Raw genomic sequence first — 15,753 nt, 5'->3', positions numbered from 1 at the left:
AACAAGTGTGTTGATCCTTCGCTACCAGGATATGGCAGAAAAAAGTGTCTCCTTATGAGGACGACAGGTGTAAATGAAGCAGAATAAGCTGCAACTAACCTAAAATCTAACGTCCCCGTATGAGGACGCAGGGTCTCAGGAGGTTAAATGTCCAACAAAAACATAAAACCGTTTCTAGTAAATCCTAAAAGGATTTGTTATTTCATTCATTCTGATTAAATGTTAATAGAAGAAGAGTGAGCTGGTACCAGGAAGGTGTTGCTGCAGTGTCCACAGGAGACGCGAGCTCCAGCTGGCTGGGGTTCAGGACTGGCCGGACCAGGATGGACTGGACCCAGATTTATTATCCTCTTACTGGAAGGAGACAGACAGACAGAGAGACGGACACACCAAGTCAGCATTCACCACCACAAACGGCTCCAGATATTATTCAGTGTAAGTGCATGCTAATCAGGGCTGATGTTGAGAGCAGAGAGGTCCCAAAGGCTGACTGCGGTTCTTTTCGTTATGGAAACCATCGGCAGCGAGTCCTCTCATTACCACGTACTCTGCTTTTCAACAGGCGGCGGGAGCGGCTCAGAATCAAGGCACGGAGACGCGTCTACTTCAGTCGGCGTGTCTGGTTTGAATGCAAAACAGCGATACTGGAGGGAAACCCCCGAGAGAAACTCAACGCGGGGAAAAGTTGCCTGTGAGGACGGTGCATTGGCAATATTTTATCAAGTAGACGTGTAAACTCCGGTTTAAGTTATCAACAAACTTTTGACTCAAAAAAGTTTTCCTGCATCAGCACCTCTCTGATACAAACTGTTCAGATGCAGCACTTTAACACGAGGTTAGAGCGCAAATGAATTTTTGAGAGCATAATCTCTTATATAAGGCATGAAGTAATGTCTTGCCTTTAACTGCATTAACCACCGAGTGTCTAAACAGGTAAATCCTTTCGCCTTGAGCCTGATGATCTGCATTTAAAGTGACAGATGAGTTACGAGCTTCAGATCCTCCTCACAAAAGGTTTTGTGATGTTCAGTTCAAAATTACACATATTTACATAGCAGCATGGATTTCGAAATTTGGAGGAGAAAAAAAAAAAACTAAAAGCTGGCTAAAAAGGTTCCTCTTGCACATTTTATGCCTTGGGCGTAAACAAAGAATCTTATCTCTCTTGCCAATTACGCTCGGCTGCAGCAGCGTGACGTTCAGAGGAGCTGCCAACGCTGTGCATTTTCCGTGACTGACATCAGTCTAACGTGAAAAAAAAAAAAAACACCCATACTATGAAATATGTTCTGTGGATTTTTTTTTGCTCAGCTAATTGCCTGTCAGAAGTCGAGGTGAAACTTCGTAAACAGTCACCGGTCAAGTGAATAACACTGATTGCTTCGTCAACACATCACTTGTCAGTGGGTGGGGAAATTTTTTGGGGCGGAAAGTAAACATTTTGACCTCAGAGTTGAGGTTAGTAGCAGGAAAAAAAAATATGGGCAAGTGGAAGGATTTGAGAGACAAGTTGTTGACAACTTGTGACGGCTAGAAGATTGGGTCAGAGCATCTCCAAAACGGCAGCTCTTGTAGGGTATTCCCGGTCTGGAGCTGTCAGGATCTATCAGAAGTGGACCAAGGAAGGAACTGTGGTGATGCACACAGGATCTGATTGATTGGTATGGGGTTGTGTAGCTGCAGACCAGTCAGGTTGTCCATGCCGACCCATGAGAAAAGCTCCTATAGTGGACGTCAGAAGTGAGCCACAGGGCAATGGAAGAAGGTGGTCTGGTCTGGTCTGGTCTGGTCTGATGAACCATGTTGAGGACGTTTCAACTGGTTCAAGTCATCGATATCATTAGCCTTCATCCTTATCGATGCTTTTCGTGCTGAATCTTTACCTCCCGGTCCAGGTGGTGGCAGTAATGCATCTAAAAGTTGTTTGCCAACCACCACATAATGAGAGAAGAAGAAGAATCTTTACCTTGAAGCACATCATTCACATCACGTGGCAACAAGGGGAGACAGAGTGTGGATTCACTTCACCAGGAGGGACTGTGAGAGCGTATGCAGCTTATGTAGCGTCGTAATTTAACAAGCAAGAGGCGGCAACACCATCAACATGATGAAGCATCTGTCGACGACGCAGGGCTTTAAATACGAAGTGTTCAACAGTCTCTGGTCAACGAGTATCGCCAAGTCTCAGCGGAGAAGAGCTACCGCGGATCCAGTGACCGGTTTCCTACTTGTTTTCTGACACAAGCTCTTATCTCTTGTTTAGAAACTCAAAATTTCTGTTGTTTACACAAAACCACAAACGCCTACTTTCTCTTCTCTGGTTCATAGTTCTCATGCAGAGGCCGATCGATGTAAAGCATATGGAGACATTTAATGGAACTTATCAAACGTTTTAGTCAGAGTAAATGTTTTTGTGTGTTTTTGAAAAAAGACTTGCATGCCCAGACCCAGATTATAATATGAATTCATTTGTAAAGCGTGGGCATTAGATGGTGAGCAGGAACGTAACGCAGCATCTCCACATAATCCTCTAACCCTGCATAACATATGGGCCAAATTAACGGGTAACACATGTGAGTGTATCACCCACACACACAATACCCATGCAATGTTCAAGTGAAACCCGCGACGCGTCCGTTTTCTAATGAGGCTGCTGCTTCCTTTTCCGGCTCGCTGAGCGCCGCGCGCGAACCCGTGCTGGGAGCATCGCCTTAATTGAGGGCGATGCTGTTCCCATCGCACCTCGTTTCCTCCGCTCCACTTCTTGCCTCCTCGGAAAGGCGCCACGCTACATTCACAGACACAAATAATTACTCACCAATATGGTCGGGGACAGGCGATCCTCTGAGAAGTGACTTTGCAGATGAGCAGACAGTTGCAGGGGCAGCGAACGTACTTCTTCCCCGCCGGCGCATTCTTAATGGGCTGCAAGGGGGGAGACGGGGAACACACAGGGGGAGGAGATAAGGAGACAGCAGAACAAACGGATTAGAATAAGGATGGATAACAAGCCAATTATTCTTGATGGACGAGAATTAACCAATACCACATGAGGGAGCGAGGTGCACCAGGAGATACAGGAAGTGACTGGAAGGAAATCTTAAGCCGAGTAAACTGGTGGTGATTCATCTTGTGTAGCGGTGGTTTGAGCTCAAACGTCGAACATCGTGCATATAAATAAGATGTCAGAAGTTCGCATACGTTTAAGCTCGCTACTTCTTACATTTATACAGTGGGGGAAATAAGTATTTGATCCCCTGCTGAATTTGTAAGTTTGCCCACTTCCATAGAAATGATCAGACTCTGGTTTTTATGGTTGTTTACTGGTTACGGGTATAGACAGAATATCAATCGAAAATGCATAAAAAACACACAATCTAAAAGTTATAAATTGTTATGTATTTTATTAAGGGAAATAAGTATTTGATCCCCAACAATTCACTTAGAATTCAGGCTCCTACAGATTGGCTGGTGCGCATGTGGCACGGAGCTGTGCTCAGTCAACTAATTACCAATACTCCTGATCTTAACTCGTCATGTATATAAAGCACACCTGCTCTAAGAATCAGTTTCTTACATTCCAACTTCTACAGCACCATGGGCAAGACCAAAGAGCTGTCAAAAGATGTCAGGGACAAGATTGTAGACCTGCACAAGGCTGGTATAGGTTACAAAACCATCAGCAAAAGGCTTGGTGAGAAGGTGACAACTATTGGTGCCATTATTCGCAAGTGGAAGACCCATAAAAGGACCATCAACTGTCCTCGGTCTGGAGCTCCCCGCAAAATCTCGCCTCATGGAGTGAGGATGATGATGAGAAAGGTGAGGGAGCAGCCTAAAACAACACGGCAGGAGCTTGTTAATGATCTGGAAGCAGTTGGGACCTCCGTCACCAAGAAAACAGTTGGCAACACACTGCGCCGTTATGGATTTAACTCTTGCAGTGCCCGCAAGGTCCCCCTGCTCAAGAAGGCACATGTACAGGCCCGCCTTAAGTTTGCCAGTGAACATCTAAATGACTCAGAGAAGGCTTGGGAGAAAGTGCTGTGGTCTGACGAAACCAAAGTTGAGCTATTTGGCATTAACTCGACCCGCCGTGTTTGGAGGATGAAAAAACTAGAGTATGACCCAAAGAACACCATACCCACGGTTAAGCATGGAGGTGGAAACATCATGTTTTGGGGCTGTTTTTCAGCAAAGGGTACAGGGCAACTTCACCGCATTATGGGGCCAATGAATGCAGCCATGTACTGTAACATCTTGGACAAAAACCTTCTTTCCTCAGCAAGAACACTGAAGATGCCTCGTGGGTGGGTTTTCCAACATGACAATGACCCAAAACATACTGCCAGGACAACAAAGGAGTGGCTCAAGAAGAAGCATATTAAGGTCATGGAGTGGCCTAGTCAGTCTCCAGACCTTAACCCGATCGAAAACCTGTGGAGGGAGCTGAAGCTCCGAGTTTCCAAGAGGCAGCCAAGAAACTTGAAGGATTTAGAGACTGTCTGTAAAGATGAATGGGCCAAAATCCCTCCTGCGCTGTGTGCAAACCTGGTGACCAACTACAAGAAACGTCTCATCGCTGTGCTTGCCAACAAAGGTTTCTCTACAAAGTACTGACTTGTGTTGTGCTTGGGGATCAAATACTTATTTCCCTTAATAAAATACATAACAATTTATAACTTTTAGATTGTGTGTTTTTTATGCATTTTCGACTGATATTCTGTCTATACCCATAACCAGTAAACAACCATAAAAACCAGAGTCTGATCATTTCTATGGAAGTGGGCAAACTTACAAATTCAGCAGGGGATCAAATACTTATTTCCCCCACTGTACCTAGTAAACTTTCTGTCTCGGTTCAATTACGATCACTGCTGTATTCAAAGTCAAATGTCTATAATAGTAAAGTGTTTGTAAGTGTCTATTGGTAAAGTATTCTTATTCTTAACCTTGGTTTGGTTTGTGTTCATGCTGGAATCAAGACAAAGCTCTGACACACCTTCAACGCTACGTTCTTGCCAAAGGTTTTGGTGATCGTGTGCTAATTTTGCAGGTAAAATAACTTTCTGGAAATCAGGCAATCGTCAAATCGGTAACAAAGCATCTGCGGCGAGTGTGGGCGCTGGTGTTCTTTGGCTCGCGCACCAATGTTCTATATATGAACAACATGTTCAGTTTGATTAATCATCTAGGCTACAAGTAGAAAACAATTATGTATACATGATGAGAAGGGCCGTGCTGCAGTCAGACGTCTCTGCCAAATAAGCACTCTGTAAACTACTTGGTTGCATAATTAGACGTCGGTTGTATCGGGGAGCAACTGAAATCAGGCCGAGACTTTCCTCTCCGTGTTCACACCAGAATTAACGAACCGACCTGAGGGATAAACGCTCCTGGTTTTGGAACAAGAACAACAGGAAATCCCTCGTATTGACTTGAGGGCAGGACTCAACTTTCTGGTTTATTTGATGTATGCTTTTTTAGTGGATTTGGAAAAACCTTTGCACACAGCTTTAAATCCCGGTTCATGTCTTGAGATGTTGCTTTGGTGTATCCGCATAATCTTCCTTTATGACGCCATCCATTTTCTTAAAGTCGCCAATGATTCCTGCAGCAAAGCAGCTCCACAACATGATGCTGCCACCCCCATGCTTCATGGTTGGGTCCTTAGTTTTTGGCTGCTTTCCTCAGATTTTTCCCGTGATGTCAAATAAAAAAGGTTTTAAATACATACAGTGATGCCAATAAGCCAATCAGAAGCTCCTAAAGCCATGATAACATTTTCTGCAGCTCTTTAAAAGAACAGTCAACTGAGTGTACGTAAACATCTGACCCTCTGAAAGTGTTATATATTGAATTACAGATGAAATGATCTAAACTACTTATGTAGTTTCTGCATGAAGCAGATATCCTAAACTGATTTGCCAAAGCTATAGCTTAATAACATGAACTCTAAACTTAAATCTCCAACTGCATAGCTTTTAATATGAGCAAAGATAAGAACAATAAACTCATACCAATCATCGTTGCTTAGTGGATCTGATCTTCCTCGTGTCCAATCAACTCATAAAATTATTTCTCAAAGACTTGTATTTATCGTACAACCAGGTTTATGTATTATTTGTGTGGCCTACTTTGTATCTTCTCTCCCTGTCACAAATTACTGCAAGAGAAAATCTGTCATCGGAGTTCACACAGAGAGGCAGTCTTCATTTAAGCGAGCCTTCGTCTGGTATGAAGAGAACATCCGGTGTGTCCGTCTTGCTGACGGCTCTCTCCGATGCATCATTAAACTCTCGACTAACCAGATCAGATGGAGTCCTGTGTGTTTCCGGTGCCATTATGAATTTATCAAACAATACATGTGGGAGTGGAGTTTATGTCTGCACTAAAAGAGACGGCGGTAACTATGGGGAGTGAAAACTAACATTATGAGTTGTCATTATAATGTTATTATAATGAAAAAAATACTTCATAGATTGATCCGAGGCATTTTGCGGACTACAATTTGATTTACTGAATTGTGTTGCATTACACTGATGAGTGTTGCTTTTATTCAGCTCATTTTATAACAGAAACTGATAGATGTTTGATAAATAATTGACTTCTTTGACATAAAATAGGACAACTATGGATCAAAGCAGCTGTGTCATTGCTACAAACCGACTCTTTTTCGGGAAAATTTGTGGCAGACAAACAACTTTTAATATTGTTTATATGCATTTACATTTACTCATATATATTATTTACTATATATTATTACTATATTTACTGTCAATTAATGCAGGGTTGGTTAAAATGATTACGCAATGGCTTAGACTAATAAAAACAATGTAAATAGAGCATTTTTACTCAAAACAGATGACTGAAGATATGATAGTAAAGCTGCTGGGCTCAGAGCGAGAGTCTTCACAGATATTCCTCTCTAATCTGAAGTGCAACACATACTACAGGATATTATTACGATGACTGTGTCAGATCAGGGTATACTGAATCTAACACCCGACCTGATCTCATGGGGAAGAGGACGTAAACTTAACAGAGGCTGTGGAGCAACAACTTGCTGGTTTGCTGACTTCTACTCGAAGAAGAAGAAAAAGAAGAAGTAGAACTGGCATTAACTTTGTGCTACTTTATAAATAGAAAGGCTAAATAAGTGTGACTCAAAATTCCCCCTGAATTAGTTTTAAGTGGGGACATAATGTGATTAAGAAATTGCGCCCCTCGTTTCTATTTCATGTGACGCATTCACACAGAATAAGTTCACTGTGTCTTACTCAAATCTACCGATATTATCTCCGATTATGTGCTACTTTTAACTTCAACTTCACTACATCTTAGAGGTAATTTTAGACCTTTTACCCCTTTACACTTGATTAAGCTTTAGTGACTTTGCAGATTTGGATACATAATTGCTTAAATTACATTTAACTATTATACTGAGGTAGAGGCGGACGTACAAAGGTGCAGACACAATAAACAGACATTAAAAAAAAAAAAAAGCGATGAGAGTGACTGTGATTTCAAATCAAGTCGTCTGTGTCTGGACCAAAAGGTTGCACTTGAACACACCACAAAGACTAGAGTCAAAAGCTAGGTGGCACATTCTGTTTCTCTCTTCATAGCAATAGGATAGATAGGATAGATAAGATAGATAGATGTGTGGTTTAGTGGACTTTTGTCACTTCCTTTTCTTGTCTTGTGCACTGGTTCACTAAGTTTATATGAGTAATTCATTATGTCATCTGTTTCGTCTGCAATTCTACAAGCTGAATTGGCTAAAAAGCTGCCACAGATGGTCATTTATGGCCGGACACTGTGCATCACAGCCCTCTGAGGCACGTATTTCAAAATCTAAAATCACGAATACTAATTTAAGCATTAGCCATGTAGGTAGATACCACAAAAAGTCAGTCAGTATGTTTATATGTACATGAAATCCAACTAATCCAACTTTAACTGGACAACTTAAATACATGTAAACATGTTACTCTGACTAAAGTTCTCCTTATACGATTAAGACACCCAGATAATGTGATTGGAAATCGATTTTCTCTGGGACGTATACACCTTAATCAGACTTTAACTGGACAATGCGTGTGCGCATGCTCCACAACCGCTGTGAAGGCGTATGACCCTGGAACAAAAACATTCCAGGACATGAAGAAGAAGGTAAACAGAGCCGGTAGAAGAACCAATTGAGGGATAGCGCCATCTTATCTGCACCACAAGTAGCGCACACATTATGTACGAGATTTAAAAAGCTGAACTATTATCCATCTTGTTGTTGTTTGAAATGCTGGTCTGCCTCATGAACGACTCTTTACTATTTGACGTAACAGGTCAACTGGAAAGAGGGTCGTATAAACCCGCTGAAAAGAGACACACCGCCACCTAGTGTGGAGGAGGAGGACATGTTCCAGTCAATTATTCAACTTTCTCCATTGCATGTAAACTGGGACAACGGCCGCATCCAGAAAGATGAATTTCGAGCACAGCTTGAATAAGTTGAGTACAAAATTATGTTTTTGGAAGAGCCCTTTACTAAAATATACTGGTCGAGTGTGTGTTCATGTGAATAAAAGCAGGCTGTGCACATTGTAACTTGCTTGATTTTTTTTTTTTTTTCAACCTACCGTTGCTTCGTTGCAAACCCCACACTTCACCACGTGCTGGTGGATCTTGCCCTCCACTGAGATCAGGCTCTGACACACCCTGCAGCTAATAACAGGGGCACTGCCGCTCTCCGGGGAGGTGAGCGGGGAGTAGGGCGGCGGGTCCTCCCCCAGGAGCACCGAAGGCTGAGAGGGGCTGGGGAACGGAGGGAAGCCTGGACAAGGAAGGAAGGGAGACAAGGAAGGCAATGAACACAAAAGTAGTAAAGAGCGACAAATGAGGAATTGTTGAAGGAACACCGAGCTGCGCAGTGGATTGGAAAAATACTCAATTCCCATGACAAGTAACCGCTCACCATAAACAGGATAATAAGATTTGGTCTCGAGTTCAACTGAAAGGAGCTTTAGAAGAAAAACACTCCAGGAATGCTGAGCAGGGTTAGTTTCAACAAGTGAGAGTCTGTAGTAGTTTTCACATAGTTAAAAGTTAAATCAAACAATAAATAGGGCATCTATAAAAAACAATCTAAACAAGGTGTTTTTTTTATAACAGCAACTTGTTGTAGCTCAAAATAAAGAGCTACTTTCTACTAATGCACGTTCTATTTAAACGCTCATTGGTCGCATCTCTCTCTCTTGCAGCATCCCATAATGGCTCCCAGTCCAATCTTGTGTTTCTTGGATGTTATCTAGTTTGTGAGTGCAGCCGGCTCCCATCAAATGCATAAATAAATTAAGTTTCTGCAGCTTTGAACAAGTGAAATTTAAGACGAGTTAAATTTAAGACCTACACAAAGTATGAAAAATTAGGAAAATCAGAATTACTTTCAGTGGGCTGCACTGATGAGGAACAGAAACCAAACAGGCCGCGGCCAGAGGGGGTCAAACTGCATATGAAGCAGTAATAAGTGGACGTAAGGATTTAAGACTTACAATGCAAAATATGCTTGTATTCAAGACTATTTAAGTTGGGATTATCGAATAGTGGAAACTATGATACATGCACCAATTCAGGTCTGTAGCCACAACTTAAATGTAGTTAAATAATAATAATAATCAGTACTATTACATTTTATTCTATACAGCGTCAATAACAACACGAATTGTCTCAAGACGCTTTACAAAATCCAACCTGAAACCTCCAGAGGAAGAATAAAGGAGAAGAAACTCCCTTTTAACAGGAAGAAACTTTGAACCAGATCCAGTTCCTATGGAGGCACGTAGAAAAAAAGAGGAAATCTGTCTTGATACAAACATCTGATTAAAGTAAACATAAAGTATCAGAGGATGATACATGACAATCTGAGGAATATTAGAGGAATCGCAGGCAGGTCGGAGCATTGTTCATCCAGGCAGGAGCGGATCACTGCAGGAGGCCATGAAGACTTGGCAGGTTGATGACACCACTACAACAACAACCGATGTATTTTGTGGAGCTCCGCAGGTCAGAAACACACAACTCCGCAAGAAGATGGAGAAGATGGAGATGGAGGTGGAGGAGGGAGGAGATCAAACCGGGCTGCAAACCAGGATCTTTGCGGGTAGGTTTGCCGGTGCTAGCTAGAGCTAGCCTCCAAGCTAATGTGACGGTTGCTATGTTACCCAATTAGCACAACCTCAATACTCCCTTCCTGGTTCGTGTCATCAACACAAAACTAAATATTTTATCCTTAGAACGTATTTTACACCGGTTAACACTCTCTCCGTTTACAGTACAACTAAACGAACAGAGACAGAATAGGGCGGCTATTTGTCACTGTCAGAGCTAGCCTAGCATGCTAGCTCTGGGTAGCTAGCGCCGAGCTAAAAGGGGCAGCACCGTGGATTGGGTGCTCACTCACCCTCCGGTTTGTTGGGTTTGTTCGGTACACTGTAGGTCGCCGCACCGGGGGACAAGCCGCCGTTCCCGCTGCCGAGAGCAGCATCTCCCTGGTCCGAGAGTAGCGGGGACCTCTCGCCGTCCGCCATACCGAGAGCGAGGCGTGAGGTGGATGAGGAGGGGAGGGAGATTGCAGACGGACACGGTGCTGTTGTTGTGTCGGAAATGCGTCACGTGATCGCCACCACGCCGCCGCCGCCGCCGCCGCCACCACCTCTTCTCTCCTCCTCTTCCTCCTCCTCCTCCTCCTCCTCCTTCTCCTCCTGCTGCTGCTGCGGTAACGATGCCCGGGGGTGTGGTACTCTGGCACAACCAGAGGATGATCCACAGATTTTGAGACAGTATCACAACAAAGAATAATACTTGCAAAACGTACAAAAAAACAAAACAAACACACCTCAGGGTGTCTGTAACAACAGAAAGTGCAATAGAGAAAAGCAAATTATTACATGAAAATGTTTCTGTAAAAGGTTCTTAGTCATCCACACCTTTTGGATTAACATGACGATGGCAAAATAAATCATAGGTTTGAATTGCTTTTGGTTGTCAGACACACGAGTTGTGTTTGAGTAAATGCTGAATGCCACATTTCATTTTCTTCTGATGTCATTGATAAAAGTCAGTGTAGGATTCAACCATTTTTTTTCGAAACAAAAAAATCCAGGCGAACCCAACAACTTGTTTTTTGTTTTTTTTAACTGTGTGCCAACTTTGATTACTCCAGAACAAAACCACTTAGAGTGATTGTGACTTCTATGATAGAAACTTCAGAGTCTTGGCTTTCAAAAGAGACCGAGACCATGCATGAGCTCTAAAATGTTCATAAACAGCATTCAGTTTACTCTGGATATGTCCTAAATAGGCTTTTTTCTTGCAAAAAAGGCTGGAATGTTAAGAGGTTAACATTTGGATTGATGAATATAAAATTTTGGTCAAAATAAAAATCACATAACACAACGATTCACATCAAACTGCGAATTTATACTTTATTCTTCCGTCTATATCCTTTTCATATATGCTTTTCTTATCTCTTCTTATCCAATTAATAGATTTTTCCGACATAAAACAAAACTAGAATACACGTGATCCATAATATAACGTGGAAGTCTAATCCAGAGACATTTTGTAAGCTCCCATAACCAAAATAAGTGAGTCACTGTTTCCCTGAGATCTCCACAAAATGTCTCTTTTCAGCCTTTGCATATACAGATGTTTAGGGTTAAATGTGTGGATCACTTTGAAAAACATCTCTTTGACCTTATTGTTTCAGCAAAACTTATGGGGCATTTTGTTTTATTATTATTTTATTGTTTTGTCTTATTGTAGAGCTACATTTACTTATGTTTTAAGTCTTTTTAATTCATCTTGTATTTATGCCTTGTGCAAGTTGTTTTGTCTTTTATTTATTCTTCTGTACAGCGCTTTAGTACCTGTGGTTGTTTTTAAGTGCTTTATAAATAAAGTTGGATTGAACTGGATTGGCTCCACTCGTGCCCCAGAACACGCACGAGAAATTACATGGGAATAATGAGACAGCACATCTATTCGTCTACTGTTTATTTCACCTTTAACCAGTGCTGGGAAGTAACTAATTACTCAAATATTTATGTTGTAAACTACCTTTTGGTCATTTAGAATCAAGAATCCTTTAGTGAAACTATACTGGCGTTTAAAGCACTGTTTTCAACTTTAGTGGTAAACTGAGTCTGATTAAAAAGCACCATAAACAACGTCCTGCAAAATGATCATCCACCTTTCTGACGATGTTTCAACACAATCTGAAGATTATAACAACCATGAAGGAGGATTTAGTGCAGGACTGTTATATTAGAATGCATTTGTGTTCACCTGTGGACCTAATGAAGTGTATTGTATTTTCAGTTCTTTATTTATTAAGATCCCTTTCAGGCAAAGCAAATAACAGCACACCTGTAAATAGTGACCAACAACTGAGAAAGAAAAATAATTATTTATATTGATTATTCCTAAGCTCTGAGGATGAAAACATTTCTTTTGGGTCGATCAAACAGTACAGTGAGCGCACACAATTATGGAAAGGTACTGCTTCCATAAGGATTTATAAAATAATCAGTGTTCACACACTTCGCCTTTTGGCCCTCAGTGTGTGTAAGCTTAAACGGAGAGTCATTAAACCGTCCTTTAAATGATTACATATGTTTAATTATTTTCCAGAAGACTCATAGTGACTTTGCCATCTGCACACTTCAACAAATGTAAATAGTGTATCCATACAGTATGTGTATCAGTGCATCCTGTGATGATATCGCCTCCTAAAAAAGGAGGGTATTAACTGTATACTACTGGAAATTTATAAATATCCAGTGATAATCCAGAAAACAAGCCAGATATTATTAGAAATGCATATTTTAATACTGTAATAACATCTGCTGGAGCACATGAACGCATGTAACATCAATACAAATATATATGTGTTTGTTTTCAACCAAAAAAAACAAGGTTTAGCGTTAACTTCCTCTCTTTAGCTCTTCTTCTTTCTTACTGCATGTTGATAAAGTCCATAGGCCGCTTCATGAGCAGAGTCACCTCCAGTTCCTCCCTCTCGCTGAAGAACTGGGCCTTTCCCTCCTGACTGTGGACGGGATGGGGGAGATGGAGACCCAGTTTGCTGCAGAGGTGAGGAAAGACGGGTTAAAGAGTCAGGGATGTGTCTCATATGACAGGGGAGGATGTGAAGAGAACGTTTCCAAAGCAGCTCACTAATTAGGCGTCCGTAGATCAAGGAACTTTTCTTTGACATCCAGGATCACATCTGTTGCTTTCGTGTCTGGTAGTTTGATTTTCACCTAAGAGCGGGGAAAAAGTGTGATTCTGTATTATTGTGCACATTTTCATCTTTAATTCAGAAAGGAAACAAGCTCCAAATTTTTACTTTGTAGAGTCATTTTTGCTCCAGGTGTAATTGGAGGATTTTGATAAAGTCACTTATCTGAAGCAGGCACTGTGCCACCTGTTTCTTCACAATGCTCCCTAACACCAATGGAAACAGACAACTTAAAATCACCCATGCATGCCCCAAAATGATCGGCCTCCCCGCTCCCAACCTCTAACTTTAGTTAACTCTGCCATAAAGTGAAAAGCCCTGACAATAGCACATGACCATTGCCACCCACTCAACCCATGTTTCAGTCTCCTCCCTCCAGTATCTGATGCAGACAAATAACATGCAAAAGGATGCGGTTTGCCGAGAGCTTCATCCCCACAGCTACATCTGCACTGAACAACCTCAGCAGGAGGTGGTTGGTTTTCCAACATCATATCGGTGTTATATGTGAATCATAGGCTGAGAAGTACTGAAATTATCTTTCTGGTTTTGATTTGCAGTTTTCTTGATTTAAGTTTGATCCAATTTTGTAAATGTTCACACTTAATCATTATCATTAATGTGTGCTCCTCATACTGTTGGACAGATGATTCCTGAGACTAAAACTATCTAGTTCCTGAAATACATTTTCTGCAAACACCTGATTTTGTCAGAAATATGTCAAAAAACATTCCCTGATCACATTCTTGTTTATTTTATTTGTGCATTTAGCGTAATATAAAAAGGTTACCAGCATGGCTTCACAGCACATTGAGGACGGGTCCTTTCTGCTTAAGCCCAAGAACAGATCCTCGGTACCTACACTCTGCTTCAGGATTATTTCATACCTGCACAAAGAAGTTATAAATAACACAAAAACACATCAATAAAGACAAATATGAGCTCATTAAAATCACTGGACATCACATGAGAACCACCAAAACAAACCGCAGTAGCGCTGCATGGTTTGTATGACAAGTATTTGTCATAAATAATCTCATCATGAGGCAATGCTGGGTTCAATGTTTTGCTCAAATAAGCACAGGATGTGTTTTAGCCTCATTAAACTCTTTATCATTTTGTACATGTTTGTTTCTTCCCTACAGTCTTACTCAGGTTGAGGCCGTGGGTCAGTCAGGTCATCGTAATGGGAGCCCTCGGCCACCTCTTCCTCACTCCAGATATCTTTGCTGTTCTTCTTTGTGTAGACAGTGGACGCTAAACAAACACATAATGCAAAATGAGTTCATACAGTTGTATTTTTATCATTCTGAAGAATTATGGTGGAGAATTATAAAGCATTACCCGTTTTATCCTGTTTGGCTGAGGGGCCAATGTGTCCTGGACCCAACCGTGCGCATGCAGTCACATTCTGTTGAAATGTTATTGTCGAAATTACAAAAAAACTTTATTCTAACTTATTTATTCTGTAGTTCAGACTGATTCTGCAGTCACTGTGAAGCAAACACAAACCTGCAGAAACAAATTATTAGGCTTTATGTTCAAAGATAAAGGGACTATATATATGACTATATAAAATTGTGTGCATATGAGTGTGTGCAAGTCTTACTCCACAGTCTTCATCCTCCTCCTTCTCCTGCTGAGTTGATAACAGGTCAGAAAGAGCCTTTAGGTTCTGGAAAGATGATACTCCAAGACACTCCATTCAGAAAACTAAATCTACTCTTTTTTCTTTCTTTTATTTTTTTTGGAACTTCCTTCCAAATGCTACCTATTACTACCACACTAAAACTGCAGCAGGTATAAGAGAGAAAGTACGTAAACAATAACTAAGAAACTACACTTCTAATTTCTGTTGACGCTTCCCGTTTCCAAGGAGACGACCAGGCTCTCGGTCTGCCATGGCAACCAGTGACGTCAAACGTGTGCGTCGAGCAAATCAACAAACGTGCGGCTGAATCAGAATGAGAAAAAAAAAAATATTATTATTATTTATTACGTATATTTGCACGTAAATGAATTAATTAATTAACATTCGTGTACTCGTGTTTTGGAGGAATAATAATGGATAAATGTCCTTGAAAGAAGGAAAAAAAATACAATAGACAGACAGGCAGGCAGGCAGGCAGGTAGGTATAATATAATATAATATAATATAATATAATATAATAATCAGGCTACAGCGCCCGCGGAATAAGGTTTGGTCAGTTTAAAGGGGGTAACTAATGTATTTAGTCTTCTTTAGATTATATTAGAATGCATTTGTGTTAGTAGTAGTAGTAGTTAGTAGGTTACTAGTATACCTAATGAAGTGGCGTGTGCACCGTGTATACAGCTCTTTCAAGTCTTTATTTATTTTATTTGTTCAACTGTGCGACTATTTTTGCACATGTGTTTTCACTTATTTTAATTCGCTTATTTTATAACACTTGTAAAAAAAATTGTATCTAGAT

At 41.1% G+C, this 15,753-nt stretch overlaps 2 protein-coding genes across 4 annotated transcripts in view; both read right to left on the bottom strand.

The window, feature by feature from the left end:
• The window catches only part of pip4p1a (phosphatidylinositol-4,5-bisphosphate 4-phosphatase 1a), a 48,240-nt gene extending 37,552 nt beyond the window's left edge, over positions 1-10,688 (bottom strand). The window contains exons 1-4 of one of the 3 annotated variants that reach the window (XM_047588724.1): positions 10,460-10,688; positions 8,640-8,833; positions 2,819-2,925; positions 249-354 (exon numbers count right to left, since the gene is read on the bottom strand). In XM_047588724.1, the coding sequence (XP_047444680.1) occupies positions 249-354; positions 2,819-2,925; positions 8,640-8,833; positions 10,460-10,586 (534 nt within the window). In that variant the 5' untranslated portion in view covers positions 10,587-10,688. The remainder of the gene's footprint in view (positions 1-248; positions 355-2,818; positions 2,926-8,639; positions 8,834-10,459) is intronic. The other 2 variants (XM_047588725.1, XM_047588726.1) reach the window with 2 other exon arrangements.
• Positions 10,689-12,866: 2,178 nt separating this feature from the next.
• Positions 12,867-15,263, bottom strand: dnaaf6 (dynein axonemal assembly factor 6). Its single transcript, XM_047590065.1, has 6 exons — positions 14,910-15,263; positions 14,645-14,711; positions 14,452-14,557; positions 14,091-14,187; positions 13,237-13,322; positions 12,867-13,144 (listed from the first exon to the last, which is right to left on the bottom strand). Exons 1-6 carry the CDS (start codon positions 15,003-15,005, stop codon positions 13,015-13,017), a joined length of 582 nt encoding a protein of 193 aa, XP_047446021.1. The 5' UTR covers positions 15,006-15,263; the 3' UTR covers positions 12,867-13,014.
• Between the last annotated feature and the right edge of the window lie 490 nt (positions 15,264-15,753).

The sequence above is a fragment of the Mugil cephalus genome, chromosome 7 (assembly GCF_022458985.1).
Source record: "Mugil cephalus isolate CIBA_MC_2020 chromosome 7, CIBA_Mcephalus_1.1, whole genome shotgun sequence".
Lineage (NCBI taxonomy): Eukaryota > Metazoa > Chordata > Actinopteri > Mugiliformes > Mugilidae > Mugil > Mugil cephalus.
Note: the sequence above shows the minus strand (reverse complement) of the source record. Positions and strands in the feature narration are given on the sequence as shown.